Below are 27988 nucleotides of genomic sequence, written 5' to 3'. Positions count from 1 at the left end.
GCTCTGACGTAATAAGGGCATGGACTTTAGTGGCCCGACATTCCATCAGCAAGATGAAGAAATCTTCGCATGGTTTTGAGTTTCCAGAAGCATGCTCTGGAAACTTGACCAATCTGAGCCTTGGCCGACAATTTTGAGTTGAATTTGAAACCTAAATTTCTGACTGAGGAGACAGGGGTAGGAGAGGTATTCAACTGCGTCGGCCACCAGAGATCAGCCGGTGGGGGTGAAGGTTGAATAAAGAACATCACCTCTGTTTTGTCAGTATTTAATTTCAGGCAATTGTCCGTCATCCAGGAGGTGATAGATAATTAATAGAGCCAGTTATCTACACCGAAGGAAACAATCTCCCTCGAAGGAAACAATCTCCCTTCTAGACACCTATACTCAACCAGTAGAGAATAGATATGCATATGTTATAAATTAAATGCCTCACAACTGACCTTCCCAAACCACAACCAACGTCACTCACTCATTCTGAAAACCCTCCAAACTTACTGCAGAAGACCAACACTGGACCTTCGGAGATGGCATTTAGGACCTACTTAAATATTACAACCCTCTCCCTCCCCAAATTGCATGTTAGCATTTACTCTAGTCCCACAAGAATCCACAGACCTATGAAACACAGTGCATGTCCATAACAAAAAGGAGCCAAACCTGAAAATCTTGGTGAATGTGATCACAATCACTAGCTCGTTCAGAATAACACTCAGTTCATCCCTCAAATACATCTTACACACCTGTCACGAAACCTTGCATAGAGATAGCAGATTTAACTTTATCTAATCATTTCTATATATGTTTCCTACAACCAAAAAAACGGGGGAAGTAGAGGTTAAGGCTTGGTTTACCCTCCTTACTGTATATAGTTTCACAAAATTTGAGTATAGCGCAAAAAACTAACCTATGGGGGAACTAGGATTCAGTGAACGTTTTTGTAATCACCTTACTAGAAAAAAGACTGTTTTTCTAGAGACCCCTCACCCAGCAGGGATTCCCCATCATTGGGGTTCCTCGCAATCCTCTACAGATTGAGGCTTGCTGTAACTTGCGAACTACGTTGGAGCACTTAGTTATTGCGCAATACGAGGGGAACCAAACTCATTAAGATCAGGTTTCCCTGGTAATCCCGGTTTTTAACCATACCAGCTAGGGGCGGGAATAAAATAGTAGTTCACTAGTTAAGTATGTTAAAGACTTATTTTCCTTTCACTCCACATCACTGCACCTCACATAGTCCATAACTAAGTGTTCCGACATAGTTTGCAAGTTGCAGCATACCTCTATCCATAGAGGATTGAGAGGAACCCTAATGATGAAGCATGCCACCTTGGGGAAACCCTTGTGGGTGAGAGGTCTCTAGAAAAAGAGTCTTTTTTCTAGCAAGGTAATTACAACAAACTTTCGTTGAATTCTAGTTCCCCCATAGGTTTGTTTTTTTCAATATACTCGAATTTTGTGAAACTATGTATTCTTCCTGACAGAAATATGGCTGAATCAATCCGCTCAATCGATAACTGGTTCCCTTGTCCCAACTGACTACTCTTTCCTCCAAATTTGAAGGTGAAGGAAAAACAGGAGGCGGTGTGGCCATCATTCACAAAATCCCACTAGGATCAAAAACTTTTTTTAAAGCGCCTGCTAAAACCTTTGAGTATCTATCAATTGAACTGAAAATGATAGAGAACACTCTCACCAAAACAGCCATATAATCTATCACTTTCCTAGCCAAAATCCAACCTTCTCGGATGAACCCTTTGATTTGCTTATGACACGCTCCCCTATTACACCATACCATCTTTTCTTAGTGGATTTCAATCTTCACTGGGGAGACACCCAGGTCTCACCGCTGTCCACACTGCTCTCTAAATTTGATCTCGAACAGTTCTGCAAAACATAATAAAGACTCCTTCCTCCATCTAATAATAGTGAAGTAAGATGTTGAAAATTTTAACTCCTATCACTCTAGAACTGGTAACACCAACTTCTTATGCACTTCTCTATCTCTGACTCCAAAACCGTAACCAACAGTCAACCTAGTAGACTTAAAATCTGGATCAGACACAAAATTCATTGACATACCCTCTCTCGAATCGAAAGTGGCCTTGACCCTCCCCAACCTGAATGAGGATACATAAATTGAGTCATCAGTGAAGCACTACAATAAATCTATGACGGAAATACTAAAGGATTCTGCACTTCAAAGTCTAAAGTACTCACCCCCGTAGTACAACAAATAGTTCAACGATGCAAGAATACTGCTCAGAGCCACTAAACACATGTGGCACCAATCTCCTTCCACTACAAAATTTGAATCCGTATACCATGAGCACATTGGCAACAAAACATATCTGTTGCTAAAATCAAAGAATTCAGGGCAGATTGAGGACAATCATGTTCCACCAAAAGAGTATGAGAGGTATTAACACATACCACCCGCACCTCCTCCCAAAAAGTCACAACTATTTTCACCACAGAATTAGAAAGCTAGGGAGCCTGTACCTACATGTGTAAAGAGCTCTATCCTACAGGATAATTTAAAATAATGAGAAGACACCATACACCAAATGCTAGCATGCTTCATCATAGGTGTCTGCCCTCAACAAGGTAGGTGAGTTACAACCTTGGTGGGCTCAACCGATTCTGGGAGCTCTTATATCTATATTTCTGGACAAATATGGAAATCCAGTAAGAGTTACAAAAATGGGTAAGGGAATACCCTGAATTATCTTTATTGCTGGGAACCCAGACCATTATTAAAAAACAGAATATCTAGGGTGCCTTGGGGAAAGCCAATGTTTTCTTGCATCCTCAATTTGCTAACATGTTTCAGCCAAATTACAACATCTGCCTAACTGGTCACTCTGCTTTCATCAAAGCCACTAGACCTCCCTGTCTACCCTTCTGTGTTCCTAAAAGTGTGTGATTCGTGACAGCAAAACCTGTAGGATGTCAGAAAGAATAAACATTCATTGTTCACTCTGTAGCCTTGTATTGCATGCACAAAAACATTAAAAAAAGACCATTGTCTCATGTGCAGTTGAGACAACTCACCATTCAGAAATGTGTAAACAGCATTGCATGCACACTCTGTGTTGAAATGTGAAGTTACACCATCTACTATGTTGTCACTGCTCACCATAAAGCCAGGCCGCTGCTCATATATATGACCACGTGGTACAAATATCCGTTGCCATATATATGACTAAGTGTGGATGTTTAACTCATGAGATGTTACAACTCACCGTATTTAGGTTTTAGATGGAACTCATCGTCTTGGAGAGAGGGGACGCTACCTTGTTGTCGCACTCTTTATTGATGTTTAGGATATGTCAGTCTACTGCATTCAGAAAATATCCACATCCACTTTCATACTCACGGTCTCTTACATGAAATCTCTTTGGGGCACATGCATCATTGAAGGATTTTCCACTTCCTAAATTGCGAAAATTAAGGAATCGCAATTTAGGAATTGCAAAATCCTATGCATCAAGAAATCCTAAAGGTTTTTAGGATTTCTTAATTTTCGGAAATTGCGATTCCTTAATTGCGAATCGCAATTAAGGAATGGCATTACATTGATTCCTATGGGCCTAGAGGCCCATAGGAATCAATGCCTTTTTGCGAATTTTTCTTTTACGAATGACATTTTGTTGATGCATTGCAAGGGTGCTGAGGGGGGTCCAAAGGACCCCCCCATGCACCCTTGAAATGTTTGTTTTAGTGCAAGTTTCACACACACATGTCCAAAGGACATGTGTGTGTGTAACATGACACTTTCCAAAATGCATTTTTGTGCTTTTTTCAGAATTTCGCAAATTAACACGAGGGTCAACCTCGTGTTAATTTGCACTTCCTATTTCAAAATTCGCATTTGTTAAAAAATTCATGCATTGCATTTAAGGAATCGCACAAATGCGATTCCTTAAATCCATTCGCATTTTTAGGAATTGCAAAAAAATGCGGATTTTCAAAAATTGTTTTATGCATCCCAAAAACTTATTTAGGAAGTGCAAACGGCCGAATTTACCGATTCGCACCGTTTGCACTTCCTAAATAGGTTGATGCATGTGCCCCATAATGTTCTATATTTATCAACTGATAGTATTAATTCTGGTAATATTACTAGTCCAGAGCCAATACCAGTATTCATTCTGGTAATATTACTATTCCAGAGCCAATACCAGTAAGTCTCTTTGTTAACACGACCCCCAGCGTTCTGTCCACAACAGTTGATACAATACGCTTATCCCACTTCTCCCATTTCTTTCATTACTCCTAGTGCATGCCCCAGTATTGAATTTAAAGATTTTGAATTTAAAGATATTTATTTAGCGCTCGTACACCAAGCGGTTTCATGGCGCTGTTGAGGAGAGTGATTCCTGAGTTGGACGGGGAAAAGGATTCGATTTTAAAAGCCTGTGAAAACAGAAAGGTTTTTAGGGTGCTGCGGAACTCCAGGTAGGATGTTTTAGATCTCATATGAAGAGGAAGAGAGTTCCAAAATTGTGGCGCGAGGACGGAGAAGTTGGAGCCTCCCATTCTGCTCTTCTTGAACCTGGGTACCACCAAGAGTGACAGAGAAGTAGAGCGCAGTTGTCTGCTGGGGATATAAGGTTTGATTTTGGACTTGATGAACGCTGGAGCTGTTCCTGCGAGGGCCTGAAAGGTAATGCATCCTATCTTGAAGAGGGCCCTCTCTCTGATAGGGAGCCAATTGTGGGATTTTAGGAGGGGAGTGGTATGGTTTGATTTGGGTATGCCATAGGCTAGGCGGGCAGCTTGGTTTTGCACCAGTTGGAGCCGTCGGATGGCATACGCAGGGGCACCATTATACAGGACGTTCCCGTAGTCTAAACGGGAAAGGACCATAGCCATCAGGATCAATTTAAGAGCAGAGAAGGAAAAGAAACGTGAGATTTTCCGGATGGTGCGCAAAGTAAAGAAACAGGAGGAAACCACCGTGCTGATCTGAGAGTGTAAGGTGAGTTGTTGGTTATGGGTAATTCCCAGTGTCTTAACAGAGGAAGAAGGAGAAGGGGAGGAACCAAAAGAAGGGGGCCAAAAGATAGGAGACCAAGGGTTGAGTTTGCCGCCAGTGAGGAGGAGTTTGGTCGTATCAGGGTTGAGCTTGAGGTGGTTGGAGCTCATCCAATCCCTGATAAAGACCATCACTGACTGAAAATTATAGATAGAGTCAGAAGAATTAGAAAGGTTAAAGATGAGCTGGAGGTCATCGGCGTAATTAAACACCATGACCTCCATCCTCTGTAAGGCAGAAATGAGCGGAAAGATGTACAGATTAAAGAGAAGAGGGGAAAGAGAAGATCCCTGAGGGATGCCACATTGTACCTTGCGGGCTTGGGAGGTGAAATTCGCCAGATGGACTGCCTGTGAGTGATCGCTCAAAAAGGAGCTGAGCCAGGCCAGGGCTGAACCTCCAATGCCTGCCACCTCGACACAGGAAAGGAGGATGGTGTGGTCCACCGTGTCGAAGGCGGCCGACAAGTCAAGGAGAACCAGTGCCTGTGGGAGGTTAGCGTCTAGCCCCTCTCTAAGTGTGTCTAAAACCGAGACTACAATTTTTTCAGTGAAATAGAGAGGGCGGAACCCTGCTTGGCAAGGAGCAAGAAAGCCGCTGTCCTCGATGAAAGAGCTGAGGACTTTGGTGACGTGGCGTTCGAGGACTTTGGCTAGATAGGGAAGAAGGGAGATGGGCCGATAATTTGCTAGAGCTGTAGGATCTGCACCCGGTTTTTTTAAAATTGGGATGATGGTGGCAGATTTATGACAAGGGGGGACAGTTCCTGACTTAAGGGTCTCGTTGAGAAAGGTAAGGGCAGGGATCGGGTAGGTTCGGAAAATGTCGCGCAAGATGTAGGCTGGACAGATGTCAGAAGGAGAACCAGATTTGACGCAAGGAAGCAGGGAGAGAAAGGTTTCTTTAGACAGGGGGGCTATTTGATCAAAGTGATAGGTATTGGGTGGCGAATTGGGGTTTACGAAAACTGGGGAAGGGGAGGGGATGTTGGCCTTAATATCTCCAATTTTGTTGATAAAAAAGTTGTCCAGCGAGTCACACAGGGACTGGGAGGGTACCGGCTTAGAGGTGGTCCTAGCCGAAGAGGCCAGTTCAAAAACTGTGGCGAAAATTTCTCTGGGTTGGTTCTCTGCCCGGAGGATTTTGTTAGAAAAATAGCAGGATTTTGCATCTAAGATGGCTTTCTTGTACTCAGCCTGAATGGAGGAGTACGATGATTTAGAGGCGGTGCAGTAGGTGCATCTCCAGGCACGTTCTGCACGGCGGACAGCTAGTTTTTTCTCCTTAAGCTCAGGACTAAACCATTTGTTGACGTCGTGGGCACGTCTTACCCTAATACGTCTCAGGGGGGCCACTTGATCACAGGCGTTGGACAGCCATTTGTTAAGAGTTTCTGCTTGAGACAGTGTGGCTTGTTCCTCTATGGCTGGACAAGAGGAGCAGAGTGATGGGATGTCAACTTTGCCCCAGTTACAAGCCCAGATGTTTTTGGGCAATGAGGGTTTTGTGGACAAACTTAAATTCAAGGAAAAGGAAATCCAGTGGTGGTCAGACCATAAACAGGGGGGTCACAGTAGGAGCAACGATGGGGATATTGAGAGACCAAACTTGGTCTAAGGTATGACCCTGGACATGGGTAGGAGTGTGGATATGAGATATAAAGTTCAGATTCCGTGAAATCTCTGGAAGGGGAGTCTTCAGCTGGGTCAGATGGCCAGAAATTGAAGTCACCAAGTACCAGGACCGCCGAGTTGTTCACAGCTAATGTAGCTAGCAAGTCCTGGAAAGCTGGTAGAAAGTGCAGCATATTTTTTTGGGGGGCGATACATCAAAACACACGTAATGGGTGTCTGAAAAGAGTTAGAACGGACGACTAGATAGTCCACTGCTGGGATTGGAGGGTGGGGTAATACTTGAAAATGTAGGTCAGAGCGGATGATTAGAGCCACCCCCCCCCCCCTCTGCTTTGCCGGTGGGTCGGTCTGCTCGGAGAGCATAGTAGGACGAGGGCAGGGCCGCAAGCAAGTTGGGCAGGGAGTCCTGGCAAAACCAGGTTTCCGTGAGGAATAGTAGGTTGGGTTTCTGAGTGTCCAGGAAGATAAACAGGTCGAGATGATGTTTTACAGCCGACCGAGTGTTTAGTAGGAAAGCAGAGATGGTTGGAGTGTCAGTTGTTTGAGAGGGGGAAAAGCTAGGGCAAATGGGAGGCCGAGCTGATAGAGGTCGATTGGTTGGAGTTGAAGATAGGGGATGAGTGTTTAGAATCCCAGCATCAATAATGTGACTCAGTGCTACCTGGTTCAGGTCCCAAGGGCCTTGGTATGCGCACAGTGTTTCAGGGGAATAAGAAACAGAATGGGCATGGTGCTGTGCCCCTGGCCCCGTCCGGCCGCGGACGAGCGCAGACGGGCTTGCCTTAGACGCGCCTTTGGCGCGCTGACCGCTGCGCTCGCCCGCTGCGCGTCCGACATATGCACATTTTTGTAGGATGGGGAAAGGGGCGTGGCCTCATGTCAGTGGGCGTGGCCTGTGGGCTGGTCGAGTAATGGCGGCGATGACTGAATGTCCCCACCCGCGGCAGCGCTTACATCCGCTGCGCGGGATTAGCCCGATGGATTTTAAGGTGAAAGTGCCCAGAAAGCTTCAAACATACAGGCAAAAACAATATTTCAAAGTTACAGTATTTTTAAAAAACACGAGTGTCTCTCCCGGCTTCCGCCTCAGGAGTGTCAATATCCTCAAGCGCGGGCTTGTACTCAGCGCGGCTTAAGTAGGAAGAAAGGGGCGTGGCCTCACGTCAGTGGGCGTGGCCTGTGGGCTGGTCGAGTAATGGCGGCGATGACTGAATGTCCCCACCCGCGGCAGCGCTTACATCCGCCGTGCGGGATTAGCCCGATGGATTTTAAGGTGAAAGTGCCCAGAAAGCTTCAAACATACAGGTAAAAACAATATTTCAAAGTTACAGTATTTTTAAAAAACACGAGTGTCTCTCCCGGCTTCCGCCTCAGGAGTGTCAATATCTGGTCTTAAAGTACTGGTTGCTCTACCTAGTTTTCTATTTGGTTATCCGAGATATTGAACAAGGTATAGTCACTACTCCAAAGGAAAAGCATTGGCATTCTGCACCCAGTAGGGTCTCCTCAGCTGCGTCAGGCACCCGACTCCTAGCCGAACAGGCCTTTTATTTCTGCATCCTCCCACTTTCGTACCACTTGGTTGTCGTGCGAGACGTATCACCCTGGTGGTCATGGGAAGGGAATTGTAGTCCATACCCTATCCCCATTTGTTTTTAGAGTGGTGCTCAGTCGCTGCACTAGAAATATGGTGTATACATTGCACCTTGAGGTCATGGTATATGCAGTCTGTCAGTGTCACTCAACACTGCGACGTACAGCTTATGTTAGATTTTAACTGATTCCAGGCAATTTCATCTTTCACCCATGTTTACCTGTCACTAAGCAGCTTGGTCAATGCTGTTCATAGTATAGCTTTATTTATAAAAGAACAAGAGTACCTCATCACAAACATGTAAACTTAAGGATACAATGAAACCTATATATATATTTTGTCCAGTGGACAAGTATAAATCATTTATTTACAATACTATCAAACAATGGTTGGGAAAAAAAAAACAAGCAATCAGTCAAAACTGACTTAAAAAGACTCAGGCATTTGTATGTGACACAATCAACTATGTAGTTTTAGTCACAAATCAATAGTACCACTGCCCTTGTGTGCATTATTGTCATCATTACAGTAGAGTCAGAGCACAGGAGTCGACGACGATTTGATTCATACAAGATCATAGGATCATCATCAGGGCATTGAACATAGCATGCCCAAGAGATTGATTACAATTTTATAAACATCAACAGAAAAGGAGAAAGGGGAGGAAGGAAGGACAGAAGAAAGAGGTGAGAAAATTAGTTGCCAATTAGTAGCGATGCCGATTACCTCATCCATCCAAGCCAAAGGTGGGATGCATTATGTGTTTAAGACCAGTCAACTGTGGGTCACATACAAGAGTGGGTGGACCCCGTGGTTACTGCCCGAGAAGTCGGAGTTAAATACCTGAACTAATCATTCTCGACAGGCCCAATAAAGGGTTTCAAGACCAATTGGGCTGGGGTAAGCTTGAAAAGCTATGTAAGGGAAGGAAAACAGTGATTTGAGATACATGCCATACTTAGGAAAAACAAGTAAAATTCAAAAATAATTTAAAAAATAGTAAGAATTAAATTAAAGAACTTGCTGGTGAACTAGGTTCTTGAATTGGCCAGATAGGCAAAATGGTAGTCATGCGAGAAGCAGGGGGATTCCTGTCCATGTAACGCCTGGCCAGAAGCTCTAAGTCCAAGGTGAAGTGCTTGGAAGGAACTACTCAGACTGAATTGTCAGCAGTAAAATTGCATAGATTAGCCATACGGGGCAAGAGAAACGACCCGTTCTTCCCTGTATCGGAGTCTGAAATGTAATGATGGCCCGAACGGGAGAATGCCCATGAGCTAAAGAGGGGAGTGAAAAAAGAACGAATTTGAGCGCATATAATTTAAATAAAGAAAGGGGTTGGTGGCGGGTGGGAGCAGCACAGTCCAACAAATCTGAGTTGCACTGGCCGTGTCAAATACAGGAAAATAAGGCCGAGCTACAGGAGAATGTCCATGAGCTGCTGCGGGAGCCGTCAAGGTATGAATTACAGTGCAGAAGAAATAGAAAGTAGTAGAGATGATTTAAAAGTGCACCCCAAGCTGGCTGTGTGCTTACCTTAGTATCACTGGAGATGTGGAGTCGACGCGGTCCTGCCAGGTTGTGCACACCAGGCGTCACAGGGCTGTTGGCGGGTGCATTAGTTCCTTTTTCGCCCCCCCCTCTTTAGCTCATGGGCATTCTTCCGCTTGGGCCATCATTACATTTCAGACTCCGATTCGGGTCGGGTCAGGGCAGGTCCTTGGATTTTTGGGGCCCAGGGCATAAAAGAAATATGTGGGGCCCCTCTAATTTGTATACAGCATGACATCACATAAAAGGACATCACAGGAAGTGCCATCAATTGACTACTGTTGAACTGCTTTGCAAGAAGCAACTTTCTTGGTGCAGATATTAATAAAACAAAAGTAAAATATATTAAAACTAATAGAAACATAGAAATATATTATACTAGTGTTGTTGTACAAGTCTTGCCTCCCAGTCGTCATGTTAGCAAATGCTGGCCACTTCGGTGTAGTGAGTGTTCCCAGAGACAGAATTGTGACATCCTACTGGGATGAGCAGCTTCAGCCTTGCCATCTAAACTATTTGTTTGCACCCCCAATTTATTAGAATGTTTGCCTACATCAGTCCCTTGGCAACCAAAAAAAGTTGGACATTTGTCACCAACAGGATGGCTGCAGGACAAATATCTAAAATGAAGAACAATCCTGCTGCCTGCCTCCCTACTTTGGAAGGCCTCAGAGCATTGGACCATGGTCGTAATGTCCAAGGGAGAGAATGACGCTTGGACCTCGCAGAATAGAATTGTGGCTGCAAGGTGTAGGAGAGCAGGCCAGCCGTGGTTCAAGCAAGGTAAATTGTGACTCCTCACTACCCTCTGGTCACTGACTGAACAGTAAAATACAGCCATTATTTGGGTGCATTTGACACATAACCCCACAAAACTATGGTACCATTGCACTTCCTACACTGTTGATAGCTATGCCTTCAGATGTCGCCTCTTGCCCTGAGCATGGTATTCATGAATCTGTGCTGCAAAGCCCAGGGCAGCAGACTCCCTCCTTTGGGCCTCTCAGCATTGGGCGATGACAGTGAGGCCTAGGGGAGGGTGGGCCTTGCGTGAGCTGCAAAGCAGCTCTGGATCATGGCTGTGCGGTGCACGGGAGAAGGAACCAGTGACATAGTAATTTCACCATGGACCCTGATGCGAGAAAAGGACGACAGACAGTAAAACGCAGCCATAATTTGGGTGCATTGGGTCCCTAAAAGACCTGAGCCTTGGTGCCACTGCACCTGCTGCACTATTGTTAGCTAGAACCCCTGAGAGAGGATCCATGAGCCTCATGGCAATGTTCCAGTGCTGCGAAGCTCATAGGTGGGTGCCTCCTCCTGTGTGTGTCCAACCTTGGCTGTGATGTCCAGGGGAGGGAGGGCCTTTCGCAGGCCTCACAACTCTTGAACATGGCTGTGAGGCCCATGAAAGAGAGGGACATAGCACAGCAATGGTGCTATGGTGCAGAGCGAAAACATCCTTCACCCTCGTCCACTGGCTGCACAGTACAGTAAAGCCATACTATGGGAACATTGGACTCTTAATATGCCTGAGCCTGGTCTCACGGCACCTGCTGCACTACTGATTGCTATTCCCCTGTTACAGACACATGCACAGGGCCTGGGTCCAGCACTGTGAGAAAAATGTAATTGGACCCAGGGGTGAGGGCCCACACAACTCGCTCCCCTCTGATGTGCCTCTCAGTCATGGTGTAGCATTGAGAGGATTAGGATAGACCCATGGGCCTACCAGCACTGAACCATGGCTCTCAGGCCCAGGGGAGAGGGGCCCACGCAAGGCCTTTCAGTGCTATACCATGGGTTCAAGATGTGGACCACCCCGCCATCAGCCCGAGCTGCAAGGCAAAGGGGAGGGTGGTTCCATCCCCTTAGCCTTTCAGCTATGGTCTAGTGCTTCATGGCCCATGGGATGTGGTCTACTGCCCCTGATATCAAATCTATGGTTTGGTGCTGCAAGGCCCAGAAAAGGAGAGTCCCCTTCCCAGGGCCTCGCAGTCTTAGTCCCCAGCTATTGCTGTGAGGGTAAATTTTCCATTATCACTTCACAGGTCAGTTTTTGCCTTTGGAGACACAATGCAGGTGTGGAGGCATATTGCATGTGTAGAGGCATCAGAAGATGTGCATTGGGAAATAGTGGCACTATGAGTCACATAGTGGATTTTGGGGGTTTTGTTCTAAATCCCTCCCTCTAAAGCAGGCCTTGTTAAAAGATAACTCAGCTGGGGATTGAGTTTATCAAGCTTGATTATCTTCATATTATAGTTGAGTTCTAATCCCTTTACCACCTCCTGGAGTAAGCCATGACTGCTCGCTTTGGCCAATTTTGAGTTTAGAAAATAAACTCTGGTTTTCAATTAGAATAAAATAGTCTCTATGTTTGAAACACCAGTGGTAAATAGCTACCACACATAAAGTCCAGTAAGTACCCTCTGCCACAGGACCTGGTCCAGTGGTTACACTGGACCAGGATATTAGCCATGTATATTTGACAACTAATCTCAGCTTTATGATAGAAATAAACACTGTGTTCTAAAGCTGGGCAGAGTCCATAACAAAGTATCAATTCCATATGAGGGTCAGCCCCTTCGTCTTGCCATCAGAATCACTGACACACCAGTTGTGGTCTGGTCGACTAGTTGGAAATGTGGAACCAGCAGGAGAAGTTTTTTTCCCTCCTTCAAATTGCGTGCTCTTGGGCAATCACTTTTCTGAATTTATTGCTCCCTTTTTGAGAAGATTGAGAGTATTTTGAGTCTGTGTAAAAACTACTAGTCAGTGTGATTTAATAAATGGACTGGATATTACCTTGGTGCCCAATCACATGGCATAGTCACCTAAATGCAGTACAGGGGTAAATATATAGCATTTTCCCCAAGTAGGAGTACACTACAGTCCTTGCTCTACTGATTTAAAGAACTGTTTGATGCTGGGCAAATAATTTTTTCTTTGTGTCCCGTCCACTGATTTGACAGCATGGCAGCACTTTGAAACAGCTTTAATGTAACAAATATACATTAAAAGATTACTCCCCGAAGAGGTAGCATGGGTAGAGGAGGGGAGAAGATGTGGCGTTACTTCAGAGCTGCTGACTTTGGAACTGAGAAATCAGGCTCTAGTCTTGACCTTGTCTCATCGTGTGATTCTCGCAAATCACTTAATCTCACTGTACCTAAAAAAAAGAATATGTCCATGCGTAACGTAACTGGTGCTCATATAAAGCACTCCAATACCTTTTGGCCTAGTTTGCACTATATGAAAAGTGCAGAAGAAAATGGGTTTCATTTTATCATTCAAAGATATTTGCATCTAAATTACTGAAGGTGCTCCTGACCCTGGATGGTTCATGACCCCCCCTGTGCTCCAGCTCCTCCCTATCTGCCACTGACAAGCATCTCTTTCACAGCTTATCAGCATCTGAAAGAGTGAGAGGTGCTTGTCTTTTTGAATCGTTAAAACTGCCAGACCCCAAAATGCGGGCTAATTGGCTTTGGAATAGGATGTGGACGGCATCCCCAATCACAGGTCAAATGCAGACGGGCCTCAAGTTACATGTGGGGCTGCAAGGCCTGGGGAAATGGGGCCCCCTCCGGGGGCCTCATCTATGAGGCCTTGCGTCAGTTTTGCGCTTCAGATGTGTCACTTTTTGTGACGCATCGGCGGCGAAAAACATGCCTCCTGTTGCGCTCTATTTACAAAGTGACGCATCTAAGCAGATGCGTCACTTTGTAAACCCCTGCGCTACATTATACCTGCGTCAGGTATAATGTATGCAGGGGGGGCGTTTCCCGCAAAAAGCTTCGTAGAAGTGACGCAGTAAAATCTATGAGATTTCACTGCGTCACTTCTAGGACACCGTTGCGTCAAAATCTTGCGCCTGCCTCACAGCAGGCGTAAGAATGACGCAAGCCCTTTCACATGGGGCTTGCCCCATGTGAAAGGAAGCATTGCTGGAGTTGCGTCACTTTTGTGACACACTCCAGCAATGCGTCACTTTTGCGCTTACAGATACGTCAGAAATACTGACGTATCTGCAACTCCTTGCGACATGATGCATCATACATTAAATATGACGCATCAGGTATGTCGCAAGGAGTGCGCACTGAGAAGTGACGCATCGCTGCTTTCACGCAGCGATGCATCATTTCCCATAAATGAGGCCCCTGGGGCTTAGCAGCCATGGCCCAGTACTGCGATGCACAGGGGAAGTGGGCCTCTTCCCCTATTCCTACACATGCCTTCGAAGCCCTGGTGAGAGGCATCCCTTCCCTGGGCCTTGCAGTGCTGCACCATAGGTGCGAGGCCTAGGATGTGGTGGGGGAACACTTTTGCGAGGCCCCATGTTAATGAGCTGAGTTTGGGGCCCTGGGCAGCCGCCCATGCCTAGCGCCGGTCCTGGGTCAAGTCGGTTCTCTTGCCCTGTACAGCCAGTGTATGCAATGTTTCTACAGACAATTCAGTCTCAATAGTACTTTCTAGGCACTTCTCATGTGTTTTAGAGCTTGTGGCCAGGCTTCTACACAAACAGGAATCCCCCTGCTTCTCGCATGACTACCATTTTAGCTCCATTGAGTCTTTACCTCTGGCCAATTCAGGTACCTTATTCACAAGCAACTTCTTCAATGTAATATTAACTTTTTTTATTACAATTTTTTGAATTTCGCTTGTTTTTTCCAACACACTGCACGTATCTCAAATCACTGCTTTTCTTCCCTTACACAGCCTATTGAAGCTTACTCTTGCCCAATTGGTCTTGAAACCCTTCATTGAGCCTGTCGAGAATTATTCATTCAGGTATTTAAGTCTCACTTCTCTGGCGGTACCCTACGGGGCCCACCCACTCTTGCACAGGACCCACTATTTACTGGTCCTAGACACAATGCATGGACGGATGAGGTTATTAGCATCCCTACTAATTGGCTAATAATTGTATTGCCTCTTTCTTCTGTTCTTCCCTCACATTTCCCCTTTTGCATTTCAGTTGATGTTTCTTAACAAAATTGTAATGAATCTTTCGGGCATGCTATTTTCTATATCCTGATGATTAACCTATGATCTTGTATGGATTGAAACGTCATCAACTCCTGTACACTGACCCTATTGTAATGATGACAGTAATGCACACAAGGGCAGTAGTACTATTGAATTGTGACTAAACCTATGTAGTTTATTGTGCCTCTTACAAATGCCTGAGTCTTTTTAAGTCCGTATTGACTGATTGTTTGTTTTCTTCTCCCACCCATTGTTTGATATTATTGTTAATAAATGATTTATACTTTCCACTGGACAAAATATATATATAGGTATCATTGTATCCCTATTGTATCCTCTTGTTTACATGTTTGTGATGAAGGACTCTTGTTCCTTTATAAATATTACATACCCCTGGTCCTTCGCTATCCATGGGTTGCTCTTGGTCTTTATAAGCACGTTCATAGTATAGCAGCTTCTTGGTTAATTGGTTGGGGTTGCCCGTTACCTTTTCAAGTACCACCCATCTGAAATCTTTCTTTGAAATCACACGGTTGAGACTCTTGGGTTCGGTTGTCTGATTTCTTCATGGTTTCTGCGTGAGAAGGTCTGACCTGCTGGGGAGTCTCTCATATGAAACCACCAAAAGCTCGATGAGAACGGTGAACCATGGTTTTTGGGCCCAGGTGGGAGCCATGAGGGTGAGGGAGGTCAGTGTCCGCTTCCGAATCAGGAATGAAATGGGGGCAGGTGGAAAAGCATAGGCAAGTAACATTGACCAGTTCATCCCTAGTGCATTGCTCATGGACTGTGGATGTGGGAAACTAGAAGTTCTGTTTGGATATTTTACATATTCTGCTGTGGTAAAGAAGTCCATGTCCGGAAACCCCCATCGCTGGAAGTAGCAAAGAAGGATTGCCGATTAGAGTTGCCACTCGTAGACTTGTTGCCACGTCCTGCTGAGAAGGCCGGCAAAGTAATTGTCCACTCCTGGGAGGTATTCCACCAACAGGTGGATCCTGTGGATGAGAGCTCAGTGCTAGACGGACTGAGCTAACTGAGAAAGCCCGAGGGGAGTGGGTGCACCCCTGCTTCTGAATGTGGTACTTGACTGTCATGTTGTCTGTCTGATCTAGGATTATATTGCCCACTATGTAGTTTAAAAGGCCTTGAGAGCTAGATGGACAGCTAGCAGTTCTAGATAGTTGGTGTGGAGGTCTCTGTGAATGGGACTCCAATGGTCCTGGACAGTCAGGTTTTGTAATTGAATCCCCCACCCACTGAAGAATGCGTCCATTGTGACAGTGATCTGCAGATCTGGGTCGAGAAAAGTCCCCCCCCCCCCCGTAGCAAGTTGTTGGTGTTCCACCACTGCAGAGACTGATGTGTACAGTGGCTGATCAACAATTGATATTTCCAGTGACCCTCCTTTTGAGATCACTGCCGCATTAAGCATTCTTGCGGAAGATGCATGTACAATTTTTTGTGGGGTACTATGGCGATGCAGGATGCCATCATTGCTGACCATGACCAGTTCATTTGGCTGAAAAGAAGCGGCAGTGCTTGGAAAGACTAAAGTCTTGCCTGGCAGGGATATGCCGTAGAGGACGGGATCAGTATAATACGAGTCCCAGGGATCTCCCTGTGGGGATACTTCATATGTGTACCCCCCTGTATGTCCCCCTCTGTCAGAGTGTAGTGACCCCTGTGGAGTGTAGGATAGTGGGTCAGGTAAAGAAGGTGGAGGGGAAAGTGATGGTGGGGGTCTTGGTGGAGCGAAAAAGGTGGAGGCAGTCCAGTGGTTCAGCAGAAGACTGATGGCTTTATCTTACTTTTTATGCTGCTTTGGATGAGGAGGGGGCTCAAGAACTTCTTCAAAACTGAGCTGTCTTTTGGAAGAGCTAGGATCTGGCATCGGCGGCTATGTGAGAATGCAGCGTTTGAGGGTGGATGACTATCTGCTTTTGTCAAGCATCGCGCTGGTCTTGAAGTTTCTGGAGGACCAGTTCGACTGGTTCGTGGGTTGGTCTTCCAATCAGAGGCAAGTGTTTTGGCACAGATATCAACACCAACTTGTACTTCGAGACTGACGGTTTCGGATGCAATGGTTTGGTTGGTGCCGAGCCGGGAGCGGGAGGCACCAAGGGCTTCGGTCTTAATATTTTCTCTGGTGCCGAGCTGCTGCTGCACGTGATATCCATAGTTGACTGTCAGTGCAGACCATGGCCCGAAGGCAGTGGCGACCTAGAAGCCTGCTTCTGTGGGTCCAAAGCGGCAGAATGCTCCTTGTGGCGTGGAAGCTCGAAGCAGTGTCAAGAGGGAACTGTACTCACAACCTGTTGAGCCGGTGGGAGATCTTCAATCTCTAGGTTGGAAATTAAACTTTCTTTGTGCAAGAAAGCCCCCTTGTCAGCGGCCAAAGGCTCAGGATAATGTTCTCCCTTGAGGTACTGGGTGCTGAAGAGGTCTGGAGTATTTTCTGCGCTCCTACATGACATCTCAAAGCAACAGGCCTGGGGGTCTTGAAGGGTCTTCTTCGACCAAAAGGATCGACGCGTTGCAAGAGGCATCATCGTGCTCGGGTGAGAGGCAGAGATTGCTGACCTGATGGAGATCAGCCCAGGGGTATTTCACACTATTTTAAATGAACCTATAGAATAGAGCTCTTTACACATGTAGGTACAGGCTCCCTAACTGTCTCATTTTGTGATGAGAATAGTTCAGAAATAGGGCAAGCCAAAAACAAAGCAAAGAATTGTTTCGAGATTGTCAGACAAGCCACAAATCCTGTAGCCCCTCCTCTTATTGAGCAACACCAAAGAAAACAGTGAGGAATTTGCACAGTTCTTCAAAGAGAAGATAAAGGTCGGGTCTTCCGTAGTAGCTACCCCATCCTCTACACCAGACTGAGACCCCAAAGTAACAAAGATCATTTTGTACACCATCCCATATCAAATCCACGGTCACCCTTCTAAAAAACAGAAGTGTCTCTATAAGCCCCTACTGGACCAAAATCATCAATGATTCACTAAAAGATTGTATGCTACCTAACTCGCTGAAACTAGGGCAAGCAACACCCTTTCAAAATTACCTAAACATCTTTAACCCAGTAACAGTGCTCCCCTTCCTCACCTAAGTCATCGAGGGCTGTGTTGCCTCACAATGCAATCCGCATATACGTGAAAAATATCTTCACAACACCCTTCAATCAGGCTTCAGAGAAGGCTGCAGCACAGAGACAGCCGTGCTGTAAATAACTGATCAACATCTACGTTTCTTGGACAATGGAGGTTCATGACTTCACATCCTTCTAAACCTTTCTGCAACACGTGATATGGTCAATCACTCAATCAACATCAAACATGTAAAGGTTGCCTTGCGACTAGAGGGCAAAGTCCTTAGATGGTTGTACTCTTTTCTCAAATACTGAAGCCAGCAAAAGAAATCAACAACACACACGCACAGACCTCTGTGTCATTGATCAAGGTGTTCCTCAGGGCTCCATTCTCTTACCTACTCTTTTCAGCCTCTACATGTAAGCACTCTGCTCTGTCCAGAGTCACACCAATACTTCCCACCATCTTTACACTGACGACACCCACCTATACTTCAGGATATCCTCAGCTGAAGACAAAACACCCCTAACATTCATCCTAGCCGACCAATCATGGATAACGGATTGTCAACTCAAACTGAACCCACTCAAAACAGAATTTCTCCTTCTCTCACCCCACATACATCCACCCCAACTCAATCATAGCTTGACCTGCTCAACATTCTAGGATACAATCTCTAGCTCTTGATTGTATGAAAACTCTCTGCATCACCCTAGACAAGATATCTTGCAAGCACACATAAACACACAAGCAAAAAGTGCCAATCTACTTTTAAAACATTGGTTCAAAGCCTGATTCTCTCTAGACTGGACCACGAAGTGTCTCTACTTGCTGGGATTCCTAAGATTCACCTCACTCCCTTAAAGGCATTTCTCTGTGCTGCAGCAAGGCTTGTCTCGGGCACCAAAAGTGTTGAACATATCGTTCCTGAACTTTACAGCCACCTGAAATAAGATTCATCTTCAAGCTGGGCTGCATCATATATAAATCACTAGTCACAGGAACCCCCAAATATCTATCCAACAATCCATGGCCTCAGGATCCCCTAAGCCCATGAGAAGCACAAACTCCTTGCACCTAGAAACTACTCTAATCAAGAAACCGCATACACTTGCTTAATCACTCACAGGAAGTGCTATAAAGATTTGGAACTCTCTCCCAACCTGAACTATGTACAAATCCTTTCTGTGACACCCTGTAAGGGAACTGAACCCTACCCTTCCCCACCATGCTTCTAACTGCTACGTAACATGATTTAGACCTGAACCTTGATTTAGAGGTTCCATTGCAACTCAGGTTTGTATGTTCTGAACATATCTTACAGTAACAATTAAACAAACTACTTTCTATAAAGTGCTCTGACTCCATGAAGGTATGGATCGACCAGCTAATAAATAAATAGAATATTGAATAAGGGATCCAATTAGATTAAGTATGATTTTCTTTGCCGCAAAAGAAAAAAATCAGGAAGTTTGGATTCTGGGGCTCATAGATGCATCTTTAATTGCAAATCGAGGAACTTTAGTGTTTCATTTGCACTAGCTCCTAAGATAGATAAAGGCTTTCATCTGTAGCAAAAGAAAAGGTGCAGGAAATCAGGTGAAAGTCTCATGGGGAATGAACCAGGGACAGGTGGTAACTGTAGTATTCATGCAGGAATGTTGAGCAAGGTACCTGTGACCACAGGATTCTAAATTCTAATATGTAAAGGGCAGTAGCCGGGTGAGAAATTTGGTGAATAGCTGATAGGGGCAGTTGAGAATAGAATGTAGGTTGACATGTTTTTTGCTGCACTAACATGTCTTCTCCTTTGACAATTCAGGGATTGGGAGGTCCTGTGGGGGCTGCCATTGGTGGCCGCAAGGAGTTTATTAAGGAATGTCTACGTGCACGAAAGGTACTAGGTGGTGGAATGCGCCAGGCTGGAATACTTGCTGCTGCTGGCCTCTTGGCGCTATCACAGGCAGAAGACACACTGAGAAAGGATCATCATAGAGCCAAGAAATTTGCCACAGGTGAGAAGGGTTTGAAAAACATTGTGACTTTCAACAAGAAACTAAGCATGTTATAAGCTGGGGTTGCAGAATACGATGGAAGCACTGGGTAATTGTAAAATGGGGCTAAAGTACTAAGTCATTGTCAGAGAAGACGGAAGTGCAAGATAATTGTACGATGAGGAAACAAGTTTGAGTGATTCCTATAAAAATGTGACTGAAGTCTTGATTGACTCTAGGATGGGATGAAGGCATTGAGTGTGGGATAGAATCAAAGACCTGAGAGATTATTGAATGGGCTTGAAGAATTGAATTATTGTTTTGACGCAATGCGGTTACAGAGTGATTGTCGGATGGGATACAAACCTTGAGTGATTGACTGATGGCATGGAATAGATGACTAATTGTAAGATGAAACTGCTGCACACAATGGTTACAAGATGGGATAAGACCGTTGAGCGATGCCAGATGAGGTGGAACCAATGAGTGAGTTTAGAAGACTGTAGTAACCAAGACGACGCTGGTAATAGTATTTCAGGAGGATTTATTCAGGTTGGTAACAGCATAGTAGTACAGTAGTTATTAGCCCCACCAGGAGCACCCAGCTAGGCACTCAGCCCTTCTCCAACTGTGAGTTCCCACTCCCAACATTCCATCTTTCATCACTCAAGCAGGGTTCCACTGGTACAGCATAAATAATAGCACCCCAGGATACAACAAAGACGACAGAAATGCTGAGTTATTATAAACATTTCCTGAATGCTTTTAGGATGCAGTGCCAATGGTAACAGGGTGGAAATCGTGGTTCCTGTGAAACAGTCTTTTATGTCTCCCTCTCTTTGCAGGTGTACAGCAGCTGGCCTCTCCTGTTTGCTCTGTGGATCTCCAATCGGTCGAGACCAATATGGTTATGTTAACAGTCGATGAGCCCCGAATCTCCCCGCAGGAGTTCTGTGACAGGATGTGGGATGTGAGCGAGGCCGAAATCCTTGAGCTTGGACGAGGGGTGAAAGTTCGGATGTTTGTGATGTATAAACGCACAGTGCGTCTGGTGTGGTACCGCAACATATCAGAAGAGGATACAGAGATGGCACTGAACAAGCTGAAGTTTGTGGTACAAAAGTACAGCACCGAGCTGGGTATCGTTTAACTCAAAAGAGTGGCGAATAGTGTGAGGGTGATAAGAATTGACAATCATACACAAAGACACACAATGGGGAAGAGATTAGGATCATGTGACAGGGAACAGCTGCTGTTCAAATGATAAAGCGGAGCTGAAATCGTGATGGGAAGTATCATGTGACTGTGACCATCCCAACGAGATTTGTTAAAGGCTCATCTAAGTTGTTTTTTGTTGCTTCAAGATATCTTATTATTTTGACTTTAAAGATTTTCTTCCAGCAGCATAAGAGGAAAAAGAAAAAAAAGTGCAAAGGGGTATTAAGACTTTCAGACACTGGTGTGTTCAGTTTCCTTCATATGGTCTGTAGTTACTCTGAAACCGGAGGTACTTTCTCCACTTTCAGTACATTTAATTTAAAAGAGAATAAATATTTTCTTTGAGAGCAAATCTGACCAGAGGAAATATTTAGGTCTCTGAAGGGTAGGAAGCAAGGCCTGATTACTTAAATTGTCTCCCAGTTGTTTGTCTTCTCCACATATAGACACCAGTCTATTATTCTTTGAAAAGGACAATCATATTTTTTCCCTCACATTTTTATCAGAGCATACCTGGTTTTCTAACAAATTTGCAGAATATATTTCTCCTACAGACGTATTTAACATTTGTGAAAATATCATTGACTAACAGCAGAAGCTCAGAGAGATAGAAGCACCTACCTAGCGATACGTTCTATGGACCTTCCAGAACATATTCAAGCAGCGAGTTCTCTAGACACTCTGGCACCATGGACTTAGTCATTGTGAGAGCACAAAAGAAAGGACACATTTGACTGCAACCCCTCCCCCTCCCCCCACACACAACTGAGAGAGCATTACTTGAGTGAGTTGCATGTTTGGTAACAATAATTCCTATGAAACTTCACTGGAATTAGTTATGGAATTCAACTCTCTTTCATCATGGGTAGACACAAGTAAAAACACTAGTAAGTTACAAATAATTTTATTGAAATTAAAATCCTATTCTATTGCACACAATATGAATGGTGGTAATGAAAAATAAACATATTAGCGACAATGTGATTGATGAGCAGGCTGCACAACAGAAAATATTGCAACAATAGGATGGTTTTGTAAGGGTCTTCTACATCCCAGTCCCTCATTTCCCTTAGCTAACTAAGCTAATATTATCACTGAAAAGATGCCTATTCGAGTTTTATAGACAGTTCACACCTCTATTCCTTTTTAACCAATGGAAACGGTATTTAGTAAAGAAACATCGTCTCCTGCTCCTGCGCCATAGACTGCAAAGAGAATTCGACGTGCCTTCCGTGTAGCCTTTGGAATTATAACTCAGGCTGTGATTTGAATTTATATATGCATACTTATGCACAATAACAACATTTTTTTTTTTAACGGGATATAAACATATTTCCTGTAATGATTATTACAGAGGTCTACAATTGATTTAAAAAAAGTGTTAAAAAGGCATAAATATGATTGAACTATAATAATGATTATATGATCATATAATCGTTGCTTCTAATTGACCCGCTTAAATCTATGTTAAAAAAAATCACCTGGATATTCTCAAACTTGCAACATCTTGTCACAAATAAAGATGTTTGTCTTGTAGTGGAAAATCAAACATCTTTCAGCTTCAATGAGGATTTATGAATTATCTTCAGATGTTGATCATGGTGTATAAACCACAAGTATCTGAAAAAATTAACATGTTGATATCATAGGCAAGTATGGTGTAAATGGCGTCAATGGTGTTGCTTAAGACTAAGTTGAGGTATCTTGCAGAACAACTCCAATGTAATCAGTAAAAGCAGAAATCTTCTGGTCTGGCACTTGTTGATGGTGACTCTATATTAGCTTTGGAACATAATCGTATATAGTGGATAGAATTTTATACCACAGCAGTCTACTGTTTTTCGACCCGTAGTCAATCCACAGCAAGATTCATTTGTTCTAATTAAATATGAACCATCTGCTAAGAGTATGATAAGAGGGAATTAATGGGGTTGGTACTACATGCAAATTACAAGCAAGGATGTGCCTCAAAGTGTAGCAAGTGTTGTACAAAATTATAGAATCACAAAGGAGTATGTCACCTAGTGGGTCAGGACATGCACATTCTGATGAATGTAGCTTTATCTTTTATCAAACAGCTGGATTCAAAAGGAAACTTCCAGGAATGTTGTAGAAAGGTATTGTGCATTTTTTCACACCAACCCAAGGATGTGTGTTTTTGACAATCATAGAAATTAAAGTAGTGATTGTCAAGGAAGTAACTCCGTACAAGAGCCACATAAGGAGTGGATCCTCTGCTCTAGAGAATGTAGTGCTCTCCATAGCCTGTAAAGATTGTACAAAGCCTCTCTGGAGATCATTGTCTAGGTTGAGGTCAAATTATACAGAGAAAACAAGGCTGATGTGTTTATAAGCTTCCATGTTACTTAAATATTTTGTTTAGTTTCCAGTGCCCAGTTCAATAGTTTATTGATTTCGTCTCAGCCTGCCCTTGTTGCAATAGTCTCAAATCTTCTTTTAAAATATTTAGAAATAATGGTTGAGGTATGCATTTTATATGTGTTTGTAAGCCATTGTCAATCCTTGTAAACCTTCTTTGAATTGTTTATCAGTTTCACCAATTCTTTCTGCAGCTTCTCCATCAGAATATGCCAGCTCTTTTTTACAGCAGCATTTATCAAGGTATATATAATCTTAATTTCACATGATGTAGCCCCAGAAGAAAATCCCTTAAATCCATATCTCCCTTAATTTTTGACAAGCGTTTTTCACAGAAGTCAAGCTAAAATGGGATAGCCATATTTGGCTAATTTTCCTACACTTTATATAGTTAAAGTCATGGGACAATATATGTTATACCAGGGGTCTGGTCTGGTTGCCAATGAACCAAAGGCATTAGAAAGAAATATATGCATACATAAGTACCAATCTGCACCATATCAGTTCCATAACTACACATAATGTTTCCCTCCATTTGAAAACTGCAAAATGTGTAAAATATTTTTTTTTAACTAATGGTATATTTAAGTCTCTAAACGATGCAAAACTTCTGCATGCAGTTTACTGAACTTTCTTATGTAAAAATATCACTTCTATGGGAATCATGCATGCTCTAAACAGGGTGCATGCATGGAATGGCCAAAGTGTGTGTAGAATACTTTGTACTGTTAAAATTACAAAGTCAGACAGGTTGGATCATACTCATGCTTTGCATCAGTTGCATTTAACCTTTTCCATGCTGATGACGGAACCGCTCCGTCATCAGCCGCGGTGGCGCTGTGCTGAAGACGGAGCGGTTCCGTCATGGCCCGCCCGACGCGCCTGTGCGGTGCTTACTTCGCGCCTGCGCGGCGCGTTCTATTGAGCGGGCGGGGCCATGACGGAACCGCTCCGTCATCAGCACAGCTCAACCGAGGCTGGTGACGGAGCGGTTCCGTCACCAGCATGGGCGCGACGCGCGGCCCCCTTAGCGCTGCGGCGGAATAGCCGCCACAGCGAAGGCGCTAAAGAATTCAATCAGTGCAACTAGTGAAAGTGTAGAGCATGCACATTTGGAGTGCTAGCTCTGCTGCTTCAAGTGCAGGTATAGGAGAAACTAATTTTTGTTTCCCTTGAGCAAAAGGGCACTCCTTAAATATCGCTGTCTGAATGGTAGTGAGGATTTTCTCAGTAGGAGTAAATCATTCCTCTGCTGGGGAATACAAATGTCATCTGCATGCTGTAGGAATAGTTTGTCTTTCATTGTAAACTACATGTGTGTAACCTGAAGTACTGGGAACAGCCCTAGTCACTAGGTTTATCTTTTTACCGCAGGTTTATAAATATTCTGTCTCTAACATATCTGTTCACAGTCTATGTAAGATTGCTCTGTGAGTTTTCATCCAATTGGTTTCACAAAATGATGTAATTAATTCATGTAAGAGCTTACCTTGCTCAGCGTAATGTTGAAAGTAAGCTCTTTCAAAGTTAAGACACCCCATCAGGGCTTGTAACTTTTTTATTGTTTGGAGGTTTTAGAGTAGCACTCTTCTGCGGGTTGTCAGGGGCCAGTCCTTTACCCTCACTATATAATTCATATTCAAGAAAAATGACATTAAGATGTGCAATTTTAGATTTGTTTTAAATTGATTTTATACCCATGTAGGGATCAGAGCTTCTCTGTCCTGTACATCCCATCTAGGTGTTCAGTCTAGTCATCATCTGTAATATAGATGTCATCAATATATGATAGTACCTCAGGATCGTCTTGTAAGATCTCCATAATCCTTTCTGTAAAGAATCCAGGACTATTCTTATACTCCCGGGACAAACTTATGTAAGCGTACTGAAAACTACCAAATGACAATGCCCTCAGATCCTGGGATTCATGTGATATATTTTGCCTAGAAGACCCATTAGATATATCTAATGTTTTATATTTCTTTCTAACTAAATACATCATTAGCCCGGAGCTTTGAACATTTTGTATTGTGTGTGTGTGCGCGCATATTTAAGCTTCTGTTATCTAAAACTATTCTATATAAATTGTCAGGTTTAAAAAAGAGGAACGTTCATGGTGGAATAACAAGACCCTATTTTACTTTGATATTCTAATTGATCTAAAATAGGTTTTAAATTGTGCTTAGCTTTAAAGGCTATTGAGCGTAGATCTGAGGCTCACTCGTAAGAGAATTACACATGGAACAGATTCTTTGTCCCACCCTGCCTGGTTTCTATACAAATGATGGAGCTTGCTTTGAAGCTCTCTTGCATGCATATCCTACCCTAAGCTCTTCAGATACAAAGGAGGAAAATAAATGCATAATTACGTCTTTGCATCAAGGTGCATCCCTTACGAAAACCGGAGGCCGGTCATCCTCTGCATGGATGACATCATAAGCATCTGATAATTGAGACCACAATATAGGTTTGATTTTGTGCAATATATTACTCCCAATTTGTATCTCTGCCTGATAACCCGTCTGGAGGTTTTACGTGTCCATCCGGAGTATCAACTTTCATGTTTTCTTCAGTTGAAGTCACCCCACTTGGTGTTCTTTGAGAGTCTGGCAAACTATTGTCACTTCTGCTGCATTATCCAGAAGTGCTACTGCCCAAGTCCTGTTCAGCCAAAGTATCCAGAGTTTGCAGGGCATGCTTTTTCACTAAGTGGGCTGATTTGATTTCTTAAAATGAGTCTTTGATTCAAAACCTTTCTCTTCTTTATTTATACTAACTTCTTCCTCACGCGCTGATTCATTTTTCTGTTTGACTTATTTATTCTTGCTGCAATACTCAGTCAGTCCACACCTTTCTGACCTTTTTCTGTCACCAGATTCCTGCAAAGAACCGCATCAGTCGACTGATACTGATCCTGCTTTCTAATTTTATCATGGTCTCTCATATTATATCCACCACTTCTGACTCTTGCGATGGGGGAGATCCAGTGCTTGTTTTCTGTTTTGCTTTCTGCTTTTTCTTACACTTTAGTGCAGCTTTCTTTTCACTGAAGCTCCCATTCTCACCTTTCGCTTTGAGTTGTAGTTTTACAGCTCAAGAACCTAAAGTATCACAGCCCACAGAGGTGTAATTTTCTGAAATAATTTCTGGAGGCTCCCGTTCAGGATCTGAACAGAAACAACTGCTGTCCAGCCAGAACCACGGCTTCTCCTCAGATGTTACTTTGAATATCAAGGAAATTGTTAGTAAATTAGCTATGAATTCCATTCCTAAATCAAGAGCCAGTACAGCTCCGTGCTCATTCTGTATCCAGTAACCGTCAGTGAGGGTGTGCCACACATTGTAGTGTCAATACTTGCAAAGATTGTTCCCCATGTAGTACACTCTTCTATGGGTGGTAGTATACTAAGTGAAACACACATAGCTAACATCATATGCTTATCCTGGAACAGAACTCTTCTACCTGAATTGTTTTACTAATGATCCAGTATAGAGTCTGATTTTGTTTTGTGGTTGTTTTGCTAATGATAGCATTGCCTGTGCAGGACCGGGAACACATGCTCCTCTGGCAGTCGATTGTAAAACAAACTGCCGAAGCCACCTATAAATGCTCACTAGCCGATTTAATAGATGTCGTAAATATGGAGTTTGCAGATTTACTGTGTCAGGATACATTATATACCCAGCTATTATGGGACAGGTAGCCCCTCTATTACTCAAGGGACTCCTTTTACCGCCAAACTACATCTGATCTTTTTTTATTTCCTAACATGACTTCTAAGTCATTATGGTATTTATAATTAGCAGGTATTACTACAGTTCTGTATGTGTGAGTGTTCCCTGTATTGGAATCTAAGGCATCAAGCTCCAGCCAGGATAAAAATATTTTAATAGGGTATGCAGCATTTACAACAAAGTTACTCCACCCCCAGAATTGGGAGCACCTCTAGCCAAGAGATGTTGTATCACTCCTTAAAATGTACACCTATCAGAATAGGTTGCTGTTCCATTTTAAAAAGATTTAAAAACATGAAATCCAAAACTGGAATTGACGGGAGGAACTCACCTTTTATTAGTCAAGAACCTGACAAATTCACAGCTTACAGGAAGTACTTGTCTGAACTGAGGGACGAAAGCAGTACTACATCGAATTTCTCTGCTATTAGTAATAATTGGAAAAATCTTTCATGTGTCACCCAAGACTACTCGAAGATGGGCCCTAAGAATTGAGGACCAATGACACATTTTCTGGGACTTCCAGAACACAGCTAGGAAGAATTCTCTAGACCCTCTGGCACCACAGACTTAGTAAGTGTGCCAACAAAAGACAGAGAATTCAGTGGTCTGGAACCCCCTCCAGTCTACGGAGCATTAGCATTACAGGAGGGAGATGCATATTTGGTAACACTCAGTCCTATGAAACTTCCCATGAATAGTTAATGAAATGCCAACCCTCTTTCATCATGGATAGTGACGCACACAAAACA

At 43.7% G+C, this 27988-nt stretch overlaps 1 protein-coding gene across 2 annotated transcripts in view; it reads left to right on the top strand.

The window, feature by feature from the left end:
* Window positions 1–23668, top strand: part of LOC144769708 (uncharacterized) — a 687018-nt gene extending 663350 nt beyond the window's left edge. For both annotated transcript variants that reach the window (XM_078653889.1, XM_078653890.1), the window contains exons 6-7: window positions 19733–19925; window positions 20750–23668. In XM_078653889.1, coding sequence (XP_078510015.1) covers window positions 19733–19925; window positions 20750–21054 — 498 coding nt within the window. In that variant the 3' untranslated portion in view covers window positions 21055–23668. The remainder of the gene's footprint in view (window positions 1–19732; window positions 19926–20749) is intronic.
* The last annotated feature ends 4320 nt before the right edge of the window (window positions 23669–27988 follow it).

Source organism: Lissotriton helveticus, chromosome 7 (genome assembly GCF_964261635.1).
Source record: "Lissotriton helveticus chromosome 7, aLisHel1.1, whole genome shotgun sequence".
Taxonomy (NCBI): Eukaryota; Metazoa; Chordata; class Amphibia; order Caudata; family Salamandridae; genus Lissotriton; species Lissotriton helveticus.
Note: the sequence above shows the minus strand (reverse complement) of the source record. Positions and strands in the feature narration are given on the sequence as shown.